General features: G+C 34.6%; 1 protein-coding gene across 11 annotated transcripts in view; it reads left to right on the top strand.

Moving 5' to 3' along the window:
- The window catches only part of SLC4A10 (solute carrier family 4 member 10), a 343,332-nt gene that overhangs the window by 292,915 nt on the left and 32,525 nt on the right, over positions 1–17,892 (top strand). For all 11 annotated transcript variants that reach the window (XM_027559338.1, XM_027559409.1, XM_027559355.1 and 8 more), the window contains 4 exons: positions 2,183–2,288; positions 8,120–8,281; positions 9,768–9,881; positions 11,082–11,243. In XM_027559338.1, the coding sequence (XP_027415139.1) occupies positions 2,183–2,288; positions 8,120–8,281; positions 9,768–9,881; positions 11,082–11,243 (544 nt within the window). The remainder of the gene's footprint in view (positions 1–2,182; positions 2,289–8,119; positions 8,282–9,767; positions 9,882–11,081; positions 11,244–17,892) is intronic.

Here is a 17,892-nt window from a genome sequence, read left to right as displayed (position 1 = left end):
AGAATATCAGCATGTTAGAGAAAAGCCTATTGTTCTTTTTTGTATTACATCAATTGAAAGTTAACAGTTTTATTACATCTTATGAAAAACCAATAAATGAACCAGAAAATAATGATGATAATCATGATGATGATAGGAGCAACAATTACAAAATGCATAAATGTATACATGCCATTTAGTATATATCATGTTACATATTCTTCATAATAGCTCTACTAGGTAGGCATGTCAAGTCCTCATTTTACTTTATGAGGAAACCAAAGTTTAGAGTGCTTAAATAACTTGCCCATGCCACATAACCAGTGAAGCACAGAGCTTTCTGATACAAAGGCCTGTGTTCTGTGATTATGTACAACTAATCTGGGACTTGGGAACCTATAGATTTGAACAAATTGCATTAATGAATGACTATTACTGCCTCTCAAAGACCTTTGTTTCCCTTTTGCTTTGTCTCCTCCCTCTGATAGCACAGTGGCCACCGCAGCTACTCATAAGGGCTAATGCTTCTTCTCTCATCCCCTTAAAATCCTCATTAACAGCCTTCTCATTGGAATCCTCTGTTTCTTTAATGCTCCAGTCCCAAGTGAGCCCAGGTGGGAATACTCTAACCATCCTTAGTGAGAATAGCTGCAGGCCTGTCTGTATTGCTCAAGTCAAGTAGAATTTTATATAATAATAGACACTGAGTACGCTTTGAAAAATGAATGAGTGGTGATAAAAAAGAACAGACTAAAATTCCTGATGTAGAAAGAGAGACTGTAGCTCAGGCAAAGGAATTTATCAAGTAGAAACTGTAGTATATTTTCCTATAGAAATAATAGTTGAGTTCTACAGTTTAATTAATATCACTAAAATAGCAGTCCAACCTATTTTTAAGTTTTGTAGTATATGTGGGTTAACCTGGGAGCCCAAATACGATTTTTATAAAATGCTTCTAGAAGAAAATGCTCTCTGAAGGGCAAATAATAGACAATGAATTTTTTAAACAAACCATTTGTAAATTGAAGTTAACATCTAAGACCATTAACTTGTTGATAATCTTTGCTTGTGTGTTCTCATTTACTTACAAAGTTATGAAGAATGTGATATCAAAAGCTGTTGTTTATGACATAGTAGTAACAATTGCCCAGATCTTTCCTACTCTTTCCGCTCTTATCCTCAGCATTCATCATGTCACCCGTATGTAGCTGTTGTTCAGTCACTCAGTTGTGTCCTACTCTTTGCAACCCCGTGGCCTGCAGCAGGCCTGGTTTCCTTGTCCTCCACTATCTTTCAGTCTGCCCAAACTCATGCCCATTGAGTCAGAGATGCCATCCAACCATCTCATCCTCTGTTGTCCTCTTCTCCTCCTGCCCTCAATCTTTCCCAGCATCAGGGTCTTTTCTAATGAGTCGGCTCTTTGCATCAGGTAGTCAAAGGATTGGAGCTTCAGCTTCGGCATCAGTCCTTCCAATGAGTATACGGATGACAGAGGATTGATTTTCTTTTCTTACTGGTTTGCTCTTACCCTCAGCATTCATCTTGTTACCTTGCATATAGAGTAGCTATTCAAAAAATTTTTGCATATTGATTGAGTTTTAATAAGACTATCGCTCATCACAAAGAAAAGTATATTCTGAGATACACAGGGTTCTTACTTCAACTTAGCTTTAATTTAAAATTACATAGCATGATTCTAAGTGATCTCTAGAACATGAAATATATATATAAACATATATGATATGTTTTTACAATATTAATAAATTATAAAAATACATTTGGATGTTTATCATTTTTTCCCACTTGACTTATAATTTAGGGGTAAAGGGTTGTTGTAAGATTTAGAAAGCATCTTGATTTAAAAGGCCCCCAAAACCTTGTGTTCTAACCTATACTTTAAAAAATTTCCTCTGACTGGAACAGAGAGGGAATGACGTCTCATTCCAGGAAACATTAAAAATGTATATATATTTTTAATATACATTTAATATATATTTAATATATATCTTTAATACATATGATAGTAATATATCTATCATATGTCTGAAAATAGTGTGTTTTGGAATATTTAGGATGACCTAACTACTTATCTCTCAAATGCAGGAAGGCTGTGACTGGGGAAGAAGGACTACTTACACATCTATTTTAAGTCTGGTCACAAAAATATACTTATTTCATAAAAGACACTGGTCTGTCTTTGCAGATGTAACTGTGTGGAGCCACATAATCCTAGTAATAATACATTGAAGGAATGGAGGGAGTCCAATATTTCTGCCTCTGACATAATTTGGGAGAACCTAACTGTTTCGGTAAGTGAAACATGTCTTGAATCTTATTACTATAAGGTCTTTTTTTGATATTTTGAATGAATTATTGCCACTAAGGTAAATTATTTTAAATAAATACTATTACAAAAGTGATAGTTTTATTTCATCCATTAAAATATGCATAAGTTAACTGGGGGTTTTCTTTCATTATTAAGCTTTTCCAGTAGTTAGTAGTCCTGAATTACTCCAAAAGCACACCTATATGGCATAATGTGACTAGATTAACTGAAAGCACATTAAATAAGAGCAATGTTGACCTAAATTAAACCATATGACAGAACTAAGTCAGCCTTCTGTGTAAAGAATGCTTTTACTTCGCTCCATAATACTGCTCCAGCTGTTCAGAATATGTTGAGGAGGAGGGGATGTTTGTTAATATTTTGGTATAAATATTGAACTTTTGGGGAAAACCAAAGTCACTTTTCTTAAAATTCTGGCACCTTCCTCAGAAAGAGTTTTCTTACTTCCATTTTCTCCTTATCTTCCTTCCGTTAAAGAGAATCACAACATATTTTTTGTCTATCAAAGTTAAATCTTATACCTTTAAAAATATTTCTGTCTTTCCTTTTTACAATGATATCTTTTTTCCCCTTCATAGTTGAATGTCTCTATTTTTCTTCAGTTCAGTTCAGTTCAGTTGCTCAGTCGTGTCCGACTCTTTGCGACCCCATGAATTGCAGCATGCCAGGCCTCCCTGTCCATTACCAACTCCCGGAGTTCACTCAGACTCACGTCCATCGAGTCGGTGATGCCATCCAGCCATCTCATCCTCTGTCGTCCCCTTCTCCTCCTGCCCCCAATCCCTCCCAGCATCAGAGTCTTTCCAGTGAGTCAGCTCTTCGCATGAGGTGGCCAAAGTACTGTTTTTCTTAATCTCTTGTAATATTTGTGCACACCTATTTCCATCTGTATTTACATCCTTTACTTCTGGTCAATCAAATCTCATAACTTGAAAAATACAAAGATTCTGCTTTTAATAAGTATTAAAATCTGAACCATTCTCGTTTCTTTTCCATTCTTCTCAGTTACAAACATTACAGTCCAAAGCTTCTGCCAATTCACCTACCTGTATAAGCTCAAATCCCATTATAACCATCAGCATAAAACTATATGAACTCTAGTTCATTTCATGAGAAACACATTTTAGTGAGTGAGCCAGTTAGTGATACACACAAACCTTTTTTGTTGCACGATTATAAAACTCTAAACACAGTTCTTACAAGAGCACTTGATCTGTTGCCTATTTTTCTCACTTTTCCTCATTAAGTATTTTTTTCAGAATCAAAATTTTTAAAATTCTATCTTTGACTTATATTTTACTACCTTTCTTCTTACCCTAGTCATTTGCTCTAAAATGTCTTCACTTTCATTTTTTTTCTGTTATAGTTAACATTTATTCTGTTGTATTTTTCCTTAGAAAAAAGATTTATCAAACTTCTCCCTTTCAGAGAGCCATTTAAGTTGACCAATAAAAGAAATGATGAGCTGAACAAGAAAGAATGCTACAGTTGTTCAGAAGTTAGACATGGTTGATCCATTCAGCAATGCATCTTCCATTTACATTCCCCTTTTATAAACTATAAAGATATTATATTTTAAGAGTTCCCTGCTTTTGTCCCTCATCTTGGTGTCCCCTACAATACACTTACCCAATAATTTCATCTCTAAATTATTTAATATGAAAATTTACTCTATGTGTTTTATAGTCTTGAATAATTTAATGTTAAATAATAATATTTATTCCATATAGTAGCAAATCCTGAATCATACATTTCTAAGAGACTCATAGCACAATTGATCTACCTAGATCAATATTAGAAGTTTTAGGATCAAGAAGAGTACAGTGAAAAATATTTTGCAATCAAACAAAGCAAATCTAATCCTGAGGTTATTATTATTATTATTTTCTTTGTTAAGTTCTGCACTAGGTGTTAACATTCTGGCAGAAATTTTCATAGTATTTTTCATTAGGTAAAAGCACTGTTTGCAATGAATAATTGCTAATCTTGGCCAGAAATAGCACTTATCACCAAAGGGTATTCAACATAATGAAAAAAACTTACAATTTTAAGTCATTGAGGGCCATAATGATTTGTCTTAATTGTTATTCTATTTTTTGCTCAGCATAACCATCAGGATCATCAAAAGCATTTTATTAATTTTATTAACAGTGCTAATGGCTATTATAACTAGTTTTGTAAAAATGGTCATGTAATATTTACTCTGTGTATTAGTCACTGGATAATTTTTAATTGAATTGTTACATTTCTCATGAACTGTAATTTTTACCTTGCTAACTCAGCAATGGCAAGAACTTTAGCTTTCTTTGATTCCCCCAAATAGCTGTATGCATAGTAAGTGTCCAATAAACATTTAATGATTATTTTGAAAAGCAGTCTCAAATTGCAGATTTACTATTTAATGTAAATGTCTTGGTTTATTTTGTTTTCTAGCTTTATTGAGGTATAATTGACAAATAAAAATTATGTATTTTAGGTATAAAATGTGTTTTGATGAATGTATACAAGGTGAATGATTACCACAATCAAGCTAATTAACACACATAGCACCTCACATAAGCAACCTTTTTACTTGGTGAAAACAATTAAGATCTACTCTCCCAGCAAATTTCAATTATTTAATGCAATATTATTAACCATAGTCACTGTGTTATACACTAGCACTTCATAATTTATTTATCCTGCATAACTGAAACTTTGTTCCCTTCAACCAATATTTCCCCATTTTTCCTCTCTCCCTAGTCATTGGTAACTATCATTCTACTCTCTGCTTCTGAGTTTGACTCTTAGCTTCCACATAGAAGATAAATCATACAGTATTTGTCTTTCTGTGTCTGGCTTGTTTCAATTAGCATTTCTTACAGGTTCATTCATGTTGTTGCAGTAACGTTTCCTTCCTTTTTAAGGGTGAATGATATTCTATTGTATATTTATACTACAGTTTCTTAATCCACTGATCCATTGACAGACATCTAGGTTATTTCCAATCTTGACTATTGTGAATAATGCTTAATTCAAGTGTTTTATAGCAAGCTAGAGTACTTAGGTTTCTATGTTTATATATATATTTTAGCAGTATATCAAAATCTGTCATTATAAGGAATTCCTAGACAAGGTTTAAAATATTCACAGGCAATTAACTAGCAATTGGTTAAGAATTGTTTCAATGCCAGAATTACATATTTAGCTTATACATAAATAAGGGGCAGGACACTAATGCCAACTCTAATTTCTTATTTTATCAAACTTAATTTTTACCAACTTATAAAATTGTTGAAGCTTAAAACGTGTTGAAGAATAATTAGTAGAAATGAGTTTGTCAACAAGCATTTTTTTCATTTTCGTAAGTGAAACCATATGTGAGACTCAAAATAAGAGAACAGGATTTAGATTTAGTTTTCTCTTCCAAATCTTAGGACTTCATGTGTGTGTGTGTGTTTTAAGGGTACAGTTGGTATAAACCAGAAAATAAATGTAGAATATAGTAGCTCACAATTTTTCCTTTTTAAATAACATACTGCCCCCCTAAAAGAAAGAAAAATATACTTTTCAAATTTGCTTTGAATTAAAGTGACTAGGCAGGCTAATGGCAATGTATTATAGCTTATAAGACACTTAAATAATTCTTTTAATGGTTTCTATATTACCAAGAATTGAGAACAAGACTCAACCAAGTCCAAGACTTGGAAGACTTTTATATCTGCACAAAAGATAGAAGATGATCACAAATATATAGGTAATGTGTTTACAAAGGAACTTTTAGCTCCTCTTTGTATTTATCCATTCTTTTTTTTATTTACTTTTAATTGGAGGATAATTGCTTTACAGTGTTGTGTTAGTTTCTGTCGTACAACAGCATGAATCAGCCATAAGTATACATATACCTGCTCCCTCTTGAACTTCTCCCCCAACGTCCCACCCCTCTAGGTCATCACAGAGCACCAGCTTGAGCTCCCTGTGTTATATAGCAACTTCCCACCAGCTATCTATTTTGTACATGGCAATGTATATGTTTCAGCGCTACTCTCAGTTCATCCCACTCTCTCCTTCACCCAGTCACAAGTCCAGTCTCTATGTCTGGGCCTCTGTTCTTGCCCTGCAGATAGGTTCATCAGTATCATTTTTCTAGCTTTCTAGCTTCTATCCCATTACTTTGCTTAGTAATTGCTTTACTAGTAAAGCTGAACAAGGGGCAAGAGAAGGGACTAAAAATTTCAAGGATTTGTTTTTGCTACTTTATCCATTTTAACAGAGTTTTGAGAGAAGGAAAAACTAAAGCTATAATTAAGGCTTGGGGATTTTTTTTTTTTCCCAATTAGCAAAGTTTCTGTGCTCTGTATTAACTTAACGTGGTTAATTGGAATTCAACTTTAGCTAGCAAAAATGTAGCATTTGCAGTTAGATTAGAAAAAGGAACAGAATTTTTTTAGATAAAGTATACAAACAAAATTTCTCAAAAATCCTAGCCTTACAGGTAACTGTCCCAAGTGATTTTACTAGTTTGTTTTTAGATAACAAGGTAGCGGTCTGTGATTTAGTCTAGAATCTTTCAAAGGTATGTGTTTCCTACTGTACTCCAGGGCTTGAGGCTTTGTTCATTGGACAGTCTCTGCTGGTGATCAATCTGGCAGTCCATATTTTTTCCTAAGATCTTTCTGTACCATGGCACAATTCAATTCCTAATTCAGGCTCAGAATATCTCAGGTACTAGCAAGGTCACTGGATCACTTAAACCATTCTTTTCTGTTTTGAAATAAAAAAATAAAATTTAATGTTCTAATTTTTAAAATGAAATGGTAAAATCCAATCTTATATGAGCTTTAAAAAAAAAGTCTCAATTTCAAAATAATATTGTTTAAAATGCTGTTTTTTCCTCCAAGAAAGAAAAATTTTTTGACTTTGCTGCCACCTCATGGCTAAGACAGCAATTAGAAATGGTTCTTCAGGGGCTTATAAAATATATACCAGGAAAAAAAAAAAAAAGAAAGATCATGAATCATTTGTTGTTGTTGTTGTTGTTCTTATATAGTCGCTCAGTCATGTCTGAGTCTTTGTGACTCCATGGAGTATAGTTTGCCAGGCTCCTCTGTCCATGGAATTCTCCAGGCAAGAATCCTGGAGTGGTTTGCCATTTCCTTCTCCAGGGTATCTGCCCTACCCAGGGATGGAACCTGGGTCTTCTGCATTGGCAGGTGGGTTCTTTACCCGTGAGCCACCTGTGAAGCTCCTGAAAAAGTCATAGTAAATATGAACTTTGCCCTGCACCTATAGTACTTTTTCTCTTTTGTTCTGTAATTTAAGTTTGAGCTCCATCTTTGACTTCTAGTTTCACTTAAGTAATAATATATCGTATTTTTTTGTTGTTGCTTTTCTCACCTTGCTTGGGAGCTTTAGGACTAGATCATTCAGAGAATCACTGTTCTCCTTTAGTATGCAATAATATTCCCAGCAGCTCTGCTGCTGCCCAGCAGTGGTGAGGCCATAGCAAATGACTTACCTTCTCTATACCATATTTTCCTCAGATACAACATGGAAATAATAGCAACTACCTATTTTATAGGGTTGATGTGATACTTAATAAAGACGATGATTGGTGAATCAGTTTTATAGATTTAATTTTTAAAAAGCAAAAATTTTAGAAATAGTTCTTACTCCTCACTACCTATCCAAACATGAGCCTTAATGAAAAACCTTGGCAACTCAACTACAAGTGATCCTAAGACATTAGTTTTCTGAAAGAACTACATCCACCTTTTTTCCTTAATAGCTCCATTTGTTTTACTTCTCTGGCAGGAATGCACATCACTGCACGGGGAGTATGTTGGACGAGCCTGCGGCCACGAGCACCCCTATGTTCCAGATGTTCTGTTTTGGTCAGTGATCCTCTTCTTTTCCACAGTTACTCTGTCAGCCACGTTGAAGCAGTTCAAGACTAGCCGCTATTTTCCAACCAAGGTACTCAGACTACAGTTTTTCTGATCAAAATGTCTACCAGCATAAAGCATGTTACGGTGATATGTGTATTTTAGGACAAAATAAAGAGCGATTACTGTCATTAAAGGGGCCACTAAAAGGTTTTTGGGTGATTGAGCTGCCATATTAGGAGTGAGGTGTGGTGAGGTGGGGAAGAGGAAGCATTTCGTGAGATTGATGCTGGGAGTGCAGATGGCCTCTAGGCTTATCTCCTAACTTCAAATCCCAGAGATAAACTCCCACGTTCCGACTTTCATTTTTGGAACTCAGAAGCACACACTGCATTACTGATTGTCACTTTCTTGCCCAGTGAACAGTGGGAACTATTCCAGCCTGACAGACACCTCATAGGAGCCACTGTTACATTTTGTAATTGGGAAAGCCCCTGCAAGACTCATTGGAACACTATCCTCTTTTTCATTTTTAAAGTGTCAGTCCCTCCCCCTAACCCACCACGTTTGCATCTGCATATTTGGAAAAGAAAGTAAACAGAGAAACAGCTTAGTTCAATATTTAACACTGCAAAGTAACACCTATAAGGCCTGACTCAGCCAAAAAAGGACTAAGGAAGGAAGGGAGGGAGAGAGAAGAAAAGAAAGAAGAGAAACAAGAAAACAGGCTTTTGAGAGATGAGCTAAAAATTGTGATGAAAATTCTACTCTGGGAAAATGTTTTAAGAACTGTTTTTGTTTGAGAGAAGCTTCTGTTTTTGTTACCTCTTCCTTCCCTAAGTTGGAAGACTCATTTCTTTCCTCCAACAGCTTAATTTGATTAATATAGAATTGATTTTTTCATTAAACTCCTGAATTTTGTATGTGTTTGTGTGTGTGACATAAAGGCATCCTAATAAAAGCCAGATCTTACTGAATATTGTTTAAGGATTTTGCTCAAAGAAGACTTTATAAATGAGAAATAGAATAACTTTTAATTTTACTTACTCTATTGTGCACATTACCTGCTACTATACTTATATCTCAGATTAACTATTTTGATACTTCAATAAAAACAGATTTTATTTTATAGTGTTTGAGGGTTTATCATATTAAAATGTTACCTGTGTGAGAAAGAGTATTAAAATTTAGCCAAATTCTCTCCATTCAATGTTATTCTGTATTTTAAATATTCACACATTGGAATTCATAATAAACTTAGATTTTTATCATCATCACTGGTGTAAGTACCATGCATGATTCCCTTAATAAACTTAGATTTTAAATAAATACTGAAAACAGTACAATCAGCATTGTAGCTATTCCATAATGCCTCATTTTGAACAGGTTGAGTGTATATTTATCTTAATGACAGAGGTACATAAATATAAATATGACAGAATTAACAGTAATATTATAGTATGTATAAAATGTGATATTATGATATCATGTCATAAAGTGTGATTCTAGATTATGTTCCTGAGTATTCCTCACTATTTATAGTTCCTTCAAGTGACAAGTGTTTTAATCATCTTTAGGTTCGATCCATAGTGAGTGACTTTGCTGTCTTTCTTACGATTCTATGTATGGTTTTAATTGACTATGCCATTGGGATCCCGTCTCCAAAACTACAAGTACCAAGTGTTTTCAAGGTGAAGTTATCATAACATTTACTATCTCTCCATCTTTGTAGGTCTAATTTTTATTCAGATGATAGCTATAAACCTATCACTTGGGATTTTCATGAAAATATAAAGAATATTGATTAATATAACAGAAAATAAAATGCTCACAGCCCAACTACAATTTTGGTCTAATATTAAAAAATAAATAGTAATCACAGAAATAGAGACCTGGAAGCCACTTGAAAAAGTTTCCTGTTAATTCTTCCAGTAGGAATATCTATATTCCTAAAAGATAAGGAAACATTTTTAAAATAAGGGAAATGCATTTTCTTTTTGCAGAATTGCACAATGGATAGGGATTGGAAAACAAATAAAATTAGGTCTGAAATAGAGTTTGAACCACATTACAACTATGTCCTTGGGCCAGTTACTTAATCTCTTTGAACCTTGTTTTCTCACCTATCAAACAGAGCTGGGGACTTCCTCAAAGAATTGTCAAAATGAATTCATCTGGGACTCATCTCAGGCACCAGCCATGTTTAGAACCCTTCCCTGAGTGTCTTTTTGCTGTTTTTACTTAGTGGCCTGGATACACATCTAAAATGAGTTATACACAGTTGTCAATGTGATATTTGTAAAAGTGAATGAATTTGCCAATCCAATAGCACATATGATAATGGTAATATAATTTTATTTAATATAGATATTGATTGAGAACACAGATTTTTGAGCCAGTCTATCAGAGTTGAAATCTTGTCTTCACCACTCACTAGCTTTGGGACCTTGAGAAATTTATTCCCTATGCCTGTTTCCTTGTCTGTTACTTCTTTAGACTATTGTGAAGGAAAAAGTGAGCTGAAATATTTAAAACACTTAGAATGGTGCCTGGTACCAGGTTTTGTGAATATTGTTATTAACGATACTGGATGCTTGGGGCTAGTGCACTGGGACGACCCAGAGGGATGGTATGGGGAGGGAGGAGGGAGGAGGGTTCAGGATGGGGAACACATGTATACCTGTGGCGGATTCATTTTGATATTTGGCAAAACTAATACAATTATGTAAAGTTTAAAAATAAAATTAAATTAAAAAAAATAAAAAGTTAAAATATAATTACTTGGCATATCAGTTTATAATTAGGGCTTTCCTGGTATTGTCTGTAAGACTTCATTTGATTAGATATTTATTAATCCAGTTAATAACTGTGCATTCTTTAATTTTTCACAGCCCACAAGAGATGATCGTGGCTGGTTTGTTACACCTTTAGGTCCAAATCCATGGTGGACAGTAATAGCTGCTATTATTCCAGCTTTACTTTGTACTATTCTAATTTTTATGGACCAACAGATTACAGCTGTCATTATCAACAGAAAAGAACATAAGCTAAAGGTATGTTTTAGCATCTATTTAATGTAAATCATTATGATTTAACTGAGCTCAATTGATGTTTGTTATGTTCATTATGCTTTGTATTCTGTATTATACTTTGTATTCTATAGTCATTTGCAGAGTGAAATATTAAAATTTCCGATTTATAATTTTATTTTCTATATTCATGGTACTTTGTCCTACAATAAGCTTAAATTGATTATTAATTAATTTGTTTATGGCCCTTGGCTGAGCTCTAAATTCTAAAACCTTATCTCTAGGACTTAAAATTTAAAAATGTTGCCAAAGTTCTAGTGTTCTTTACCATGTTTAACACATTTTAATGAAATGGTCTGTTTTGGTGAAGTGTAGTTTTACCAATTTGTCTTACATCTGAGATTCTTCTATTTCTATATTTGACTCTGTCTATTAGATTGCATTTATTTTGGAAAAAATTGCATCTTCAAATAATTCTCAATTTTCTTTAGTTATTTCTCCATCTATAATGTCTATGACATCAAAACCAAGTTATAAATGTTATAGTTTTTAAGTGACATCTTTGTTTAGTTTTATTGCAGATTTCAATGATTTTCTTTTACAGAGAATAAATATAAATATATTTTATTTATTATATTCTGACCCTGCCATTTTGCAACTGTGAATAAAGTTGTTCATTGGTATGAGATACGTAATGTGAGCACTGTCATTTATAGGAATATATTAAGTTAAATTGAACCAACAAAATCACTGAATGGTTAAAAGTACTCTGAATCAAACCTTATAAAAATTAGAACACGCACAATCTTGTTTTTTTCTGGTATCATGGGATAATGGTGAGCTATCGTCATATATTCTTTAAATTCTAGGAAAAATTTTGTCAGAGCAACAGAAATTATACTTTATAGAATTTTTAAGTATGTACCTTAGAAAGATTTTAAAAACCTGATTGAACTATTTGATAGGAAGTAGTAATGACATAGTAAAACCTGACGACTTCACAAAAGTTAACAAAGGACTGAATGAACCAGTGAATATTTTAACTTTTATGGTTTCTATCTGAAAAATTACAGGTTTGAATCTTGTGTTTTCTGGGAGTAGGGAAAACCTTCCTCTCAAACTAATTATGAAAATAATTTGGTAAAATTATATGTTATAAACAAAACAATTTTATTTTCTCTCTATCTGACTCCTCCAGAAATTTGAAACTCTTAGGTTTCCAGTATGGAGAAGGCAATGGCAACCCACTCCAGTACTCTTGCCTGGAAAATCTTATGGGCAGAGGAGCCTGGTAGGCTGTACTCCATGGAGTCACGAAGAGTCGGACATGACTGAGTGACTTCACTTTCACTTTTCACTTTCATACATTGCAGAAGGAAATCACAACATACTCCAGTGTTCTTGCCTGGAGAATCCCAGGGACAGGGGAGCCTGGTGGGCTGCCCGTCTATGGGGTCGCACAGAGTCGGACGTGACTGAAGCGACTTAGCAGCAGCAGTAATGACATAAATATAAGAAACCACAGTTATTTGCAATAAATCCTACTGAAAAGGAATTTTGTCTATTATATTGGGGAGAATGTGTATCTGTTTTAAAATAAAGAGCATTTTTTTTTATTCTGTTTTTAGAAAGTAACAAGAGTGCTCAAAACCTTTTTAAAAAAATGAGTTCATATTAACTTCTTGTTTTTGTCAAAGGAAATTTTAATTATTAAAGATATATTCTACAAAAATATCGCATTAAGTTCTTAGGAACTAGACCAGTGATGTGCTGGTACATGTTTAACAACCAGTTCTCTGTGTGTAAAAAAAATACCCTGATTTATAATGTTTGCCGATTTTCATGATGTGAATACTCCCATCATGGCCCATTTCAAGCTACCAAAGTGACATCAATTGGCAGGAAGAAAATTGAAAATTAAACAATTGGCTCTTATAAGTCTATATGAGCTGGCTCCAAAATACTGCTGAACTACATTATTCAATATTGGAAACTTTGAATCGTTTACAGCTCTCGAAATAAGAAATTCAGATTTCCAAGTTAGTAGTCAACTTATTTAATATCAATCATTCAAAAATATTTGATATTAAAATATCAGCCTTCTGCAAAAGCAAATACTGCCACAACCTAATTATTAAAGTTACAGAGTTAAGTAATCTATAAAGCTGGTGTTAAGAACTTTATGTTGAACACTGTTAGTCTGCTATTCTCTAAGAAGTAGGAAAACATTTTTCCTAGACACCAGTTTATTTTTTAAAACTGAAAATATCTCCATTTTTCTCATCTCTATTTTTATTGTATACCAAAATATGTATTTTCATACTGCATATGTTGCATGTTTTTTTTTTTTTTTGCGTAAGAGCATTATCATGGTAATCCTCCCATGTCAACAGTATAGGCTGCATTCTCATTTTAATGGAAGTTTATATATTTCCTTGTATGACACGTGTTTTTAAATGAACTAAAAGACTCTTGTTTTAGAAAGAAAGCTATATAATCATTCTTTCCCTTTCAAAGGAAGTTGGGGTTTTTTTGTTTTTGCTTTTATAATTAGGCAGAAATATTACTAATTTCACTGTATATTTGTTTCCCAAATATTAGTGGAATTGTATTAAGACAGAACGTAGAAGTAAATGAAGAATTGCCACGAGTGATGTTACCTCTGTGGCTGTCCTGTATGCTTGCCCTTTCCAAGTCTCTCTACCTTATAATCACATAATGCTTGTTCCTCTTCTTCCTGAGTCCATGGTAGGCCCTTGACATTCACAGACTTTCCAAAGCTCCAGATCAATAAATGTACTATGTTATTCCACCTTTATGTATCATGTAGAATAGCTAAAATATAGTAAAGCATTCTTTAAGTTGTCCTTTCAATTACCTTCTTTTCTAGAATTAAATGCTTTTGTCGAATTAAAGCATTTAATATTTTTGTCACTAAAATGAAGTTGAGACTATATTATTAAACTGTATTATATTATTTATACATTACTTTTTATTGTACAAATTGCTGTATAGTCAAAAGATGCCTATTTTACCCCTTAATAGCCTGGATTTAATAGACAGAGCAAATCTGGTGTAATCATAAAGCCAGATAAGGCTTTGCTATATTGTCACAAGAAGAAGAGTTGGTCTTTTCTTGGCCACTATGAGTCTGAACACCCCCAATTTCCTTTGGATACGGATATTTTCAAAGTAAGTTCTGTCCAGTGAACATATTTTATCTACACTGAATTCTTTTCTTTTTGGCCTCTAACCCTGTGTTCTCTAAGCTTCAGTATCACGTGGCCTGCTGCTACTGATTTTCCTGTTAACAGCAAAAAATCACTTTCTCAGAATGTTCTTTACTCAGAGTAACGGTCTGTTCCATAACCGCTCTCCCCACCTGTTGCTTCCCTGAAATGTCTGCACATTCTCTGGCTTTTACTTGAACCACATTGTCACAAAAAGACACCTGTTTCTTGAATATATCCCCAGACCACAAGTTAACCACATTATCAACTTTTGCTGATTTTCTTTTCTTATTTGAAAACCCGTTTTTTTTCTTGATTGGAGTGTTCCCTGAGATAGTTAAATGAATGACGATTTCTAGATTCTGTATCAAGCATCTGGTAGAGGTCATGTTATATATTTAAGTCGACATCACATAGCCAAGTCACCTAGAAATTTCATCATTTCATTCTTTATCTCTTCCAAACTTATGTTTTAGATCTTTTCACTTTTTTCTTCCCTTCCATTACCAAAACCAGTTGCTGAGGTTTTCTCCTAGAGGAATTTTTTTATTTTAGAGGATTTTTCTCCTACTACTAAATTTTTTTTTGTCATTTTGTGTTACTACATATGCAATAAAGCTGTGTTGAGCTGAAGAGTCTAGCACCAACTCACAGGGTAAGTGACTGACTCCTCCCTCAGAATGAAGAATTTCAAGACCAGCAAAACTTTAACTCACAGCACTTCATGATCTTTAGGTCACTCAAAAGCATCAAAGTTGCAAATGTAAAAACTTGAGAATGCAAATTGCCATTCATATTATATGTAGATGCAAATCCATACTCTCGCTAGCATTTCTCATTTGTTTGTTTCTACCCTAGAGAAGTAGAATAAACATTGGTTAACTGAATCCCTTTGAAAATCATGAAAAATTTCCACTTTTAAAAGAAGTATATTCTCTAAAAGTGGAAAGCTACTGTCTTTCAGAAAAGAAAGTTTCTGTTAAGATATAACTGTGGGCTTTTCTTCATGTTTCTGTAGACAGTTCAGGCTTCTTTTGACATCATTTTTTAATAAACAGCAATACAATCCCAGATCACTGGAGTAAATGAATGCATTTGCCACATTCATTTGGCACCACATTCTCTTGATGATTATGGCATTTGATATGTTCTTTTCTGCCCTCTTTGTCAGCCTGGTTCTTCATGTCAATCTATAGTCTTTTATGTGGTTAACTTGACAGATGCAGGAAATTGCTGCCAAGCTTGGAATGAATTTTTTCAGCAGTGGCATCTGGGCATCAGATGGTCCTCTTGGCTGGCCTCTTGTCTTGCTGCATGTTGGTTTCAGTGGGGTCTGGTGTAGCATCACCTGTTGCTATGCTCCCTTTTCCTCCCATATGTCCATTTCCCGTGTTTCATGGATGAATGTGAGAATAGAAGCTCTGATTCTGTCTTTATTTCAGAAAAAAAATCTACAGAAATATGTTAGAAGGTACAGAGTTCTCTCTCTGACAAAGGGATACTTCCTTTTGGCTGGCATGCCTATCAGCTAATAATTTGGTTACAAAGACCATGGTTTTGAAGACATTTTAAATGGAAGGCAAGATGAAGGATGATGATTAATTAGTGGAAGTGCCAGAACTGCTTTATTGCCTTTGACTCACATTAAATTAAGCTGCTCCCATTGTTGTACAACATAATCGGGGGAAATTGTATTTTTGATTTTATTATCTGCTTGGACTTTACAAAGCTAGCTTTCTAAATTTAAAAAGGAAATTATTCTCTTGGAAAGTGTTATTTTGTCTGCTTACTGCAGTCTAGCATCCCACAGTTTACATTTGTATCATATTTTTTTTAACAGCAAGCAAGTGATTTTATTTTTTAAAAACTTATAATTTTGTTCTGGGGTATAGCCAACTAACAATGTTGTGATAGTTTCAGGTAAACAACGAAGGGATTCAGCCCTACATTCTCCTCCAAACTCCCCTCCCATCCAGGCTACCACGTCATATTTTTGAAACACTAAGACAAGAACTATAGGAAATGGTTGTCATGAAGAAGGCCTTCCTCATGTTCTTATGCCATAGGGAGCATATACTGTGGGAAAGACCGGGGTGTCCTGAAAGCATAAGCCTGACTCTCAAGTCCCCATGTCCTCTGCCTTCCTCTCGTGTCTATCTCTCAGCTGCTAGCACCTCTTCCACTCTCTCTTAGCACTACCACAGATTTGCACAACAGCCCAGGGGCACCATTTATATTGTACTGCCTCAGTGGCAAGGGCTCGAAGATCAGGTCCTTTGCTGTCCTATGTTCTTCACACTGCGCTGTTCCTAGGACAAGACTTGTCTAACTGGTTAAGACTGTCCTTCTATTTCTTTGGGACTGAAAATTATTGCTTATTTAATTAACGTATTATTTTTGACTGCGCTGGGTCTTGGTTGCTCTGCAGGCTTTTCTCTAGTTGTGGTGAGTGGGGGATACTCTCCAGTTGGGACGTGCAGGCTTCTCGCCGTGGTGGCTTCTCTTGTTGTGGAGCACAGGTTCTAGAGCACGTGGACTCAGTAGTTGGGACTCGCAGGCTCTAGAGAACAGGCTCAGTAGTTGTGGCATGTGGGCTTAATTGTCCCTCAGCACGTGGGATCTTCCTCGACCAGGGATCGAACCCACGTCTCCTGCATTGGCAGGAGGATTCTTTTCCACTGAGTCATAGGAAGCCCAATGGGACTAAAATTTGAGTTCTATCCTATGCAACTACATCTTCCAAGATGTTCTGCAAAAGGACTAGGGGACCATAGTCTGGCTCTGGTGAAGCTTCTTATACTTTCTTGGTCATGCTGATACAAAGGTGTTTCTCTTCCCGCCTTCCAGCTCTCTCCAGAAAACCTCTCCAGAGTTATTAGCAGAAAATCTCTCCAGATTTATTAGCCTAAAAATTGTCTAGGGTCATATTCACGAGTGAAATTGAGTTTAGGCATTGGGTGAACCTGGAGCGTTACTGCAGCTAAGCTGACCCAAGGAAGAGTGCCACTGAATCGGTGGCAATGCAGGAGGAAAAAGGTTCTTGTGTGGACATTCTCATTTTCTTTTCTCTGTCATTTCCTGCACTTTTATAATTTGGCAGGGGTAAGCAGAAAGGGAAGGAGGTACAACTGATTTTAAGGGTGTTTTTCTTAATAAAACAATGAAATAAAATAGCAGAAAGAAAACACTACCATGACAAATACACATCAAATGCTCAGTATGTTTTACCTTCAAGGCTATATTGGCTTTCAGATAAACGAGACACTGCTTGCAGCTTGGTAAGACTGCCTGTAAAAAAAGTCAAAATTACTCCTCTAGAATAATTAGGAATTTCTGCTCACATTCATAATAATAAATTTAACAGTTATATTTATTTTAAAATTACACCTAAATTTGATTCTAAAAATGTTTCAGTTATGCATATTTCCTTTTAAAATTGCCAG

The sequence above is a fragment of the Bos indicus x Bos taurus genome, chromosome 2 (genome assembly GCF_003369695.1).
Source record: "Bos indicus x Bos taurus breed Angus x Brahman F1 hybrid chromosome 2, Bos_hybrid_MaternalHap_v2.0, whole genome shotgun sequence".
Lineage (NCBI taxonomy): Eukaryota > Metazoa > Chordata > Mammalia > Artiodactyla > Bovidae > Bos > Bos indicus x Bos taurus.
Note: the sequence above shows the minus strand (reverse complement) of the source record. Positions and strands in the feature narration are given on the sequence as shown.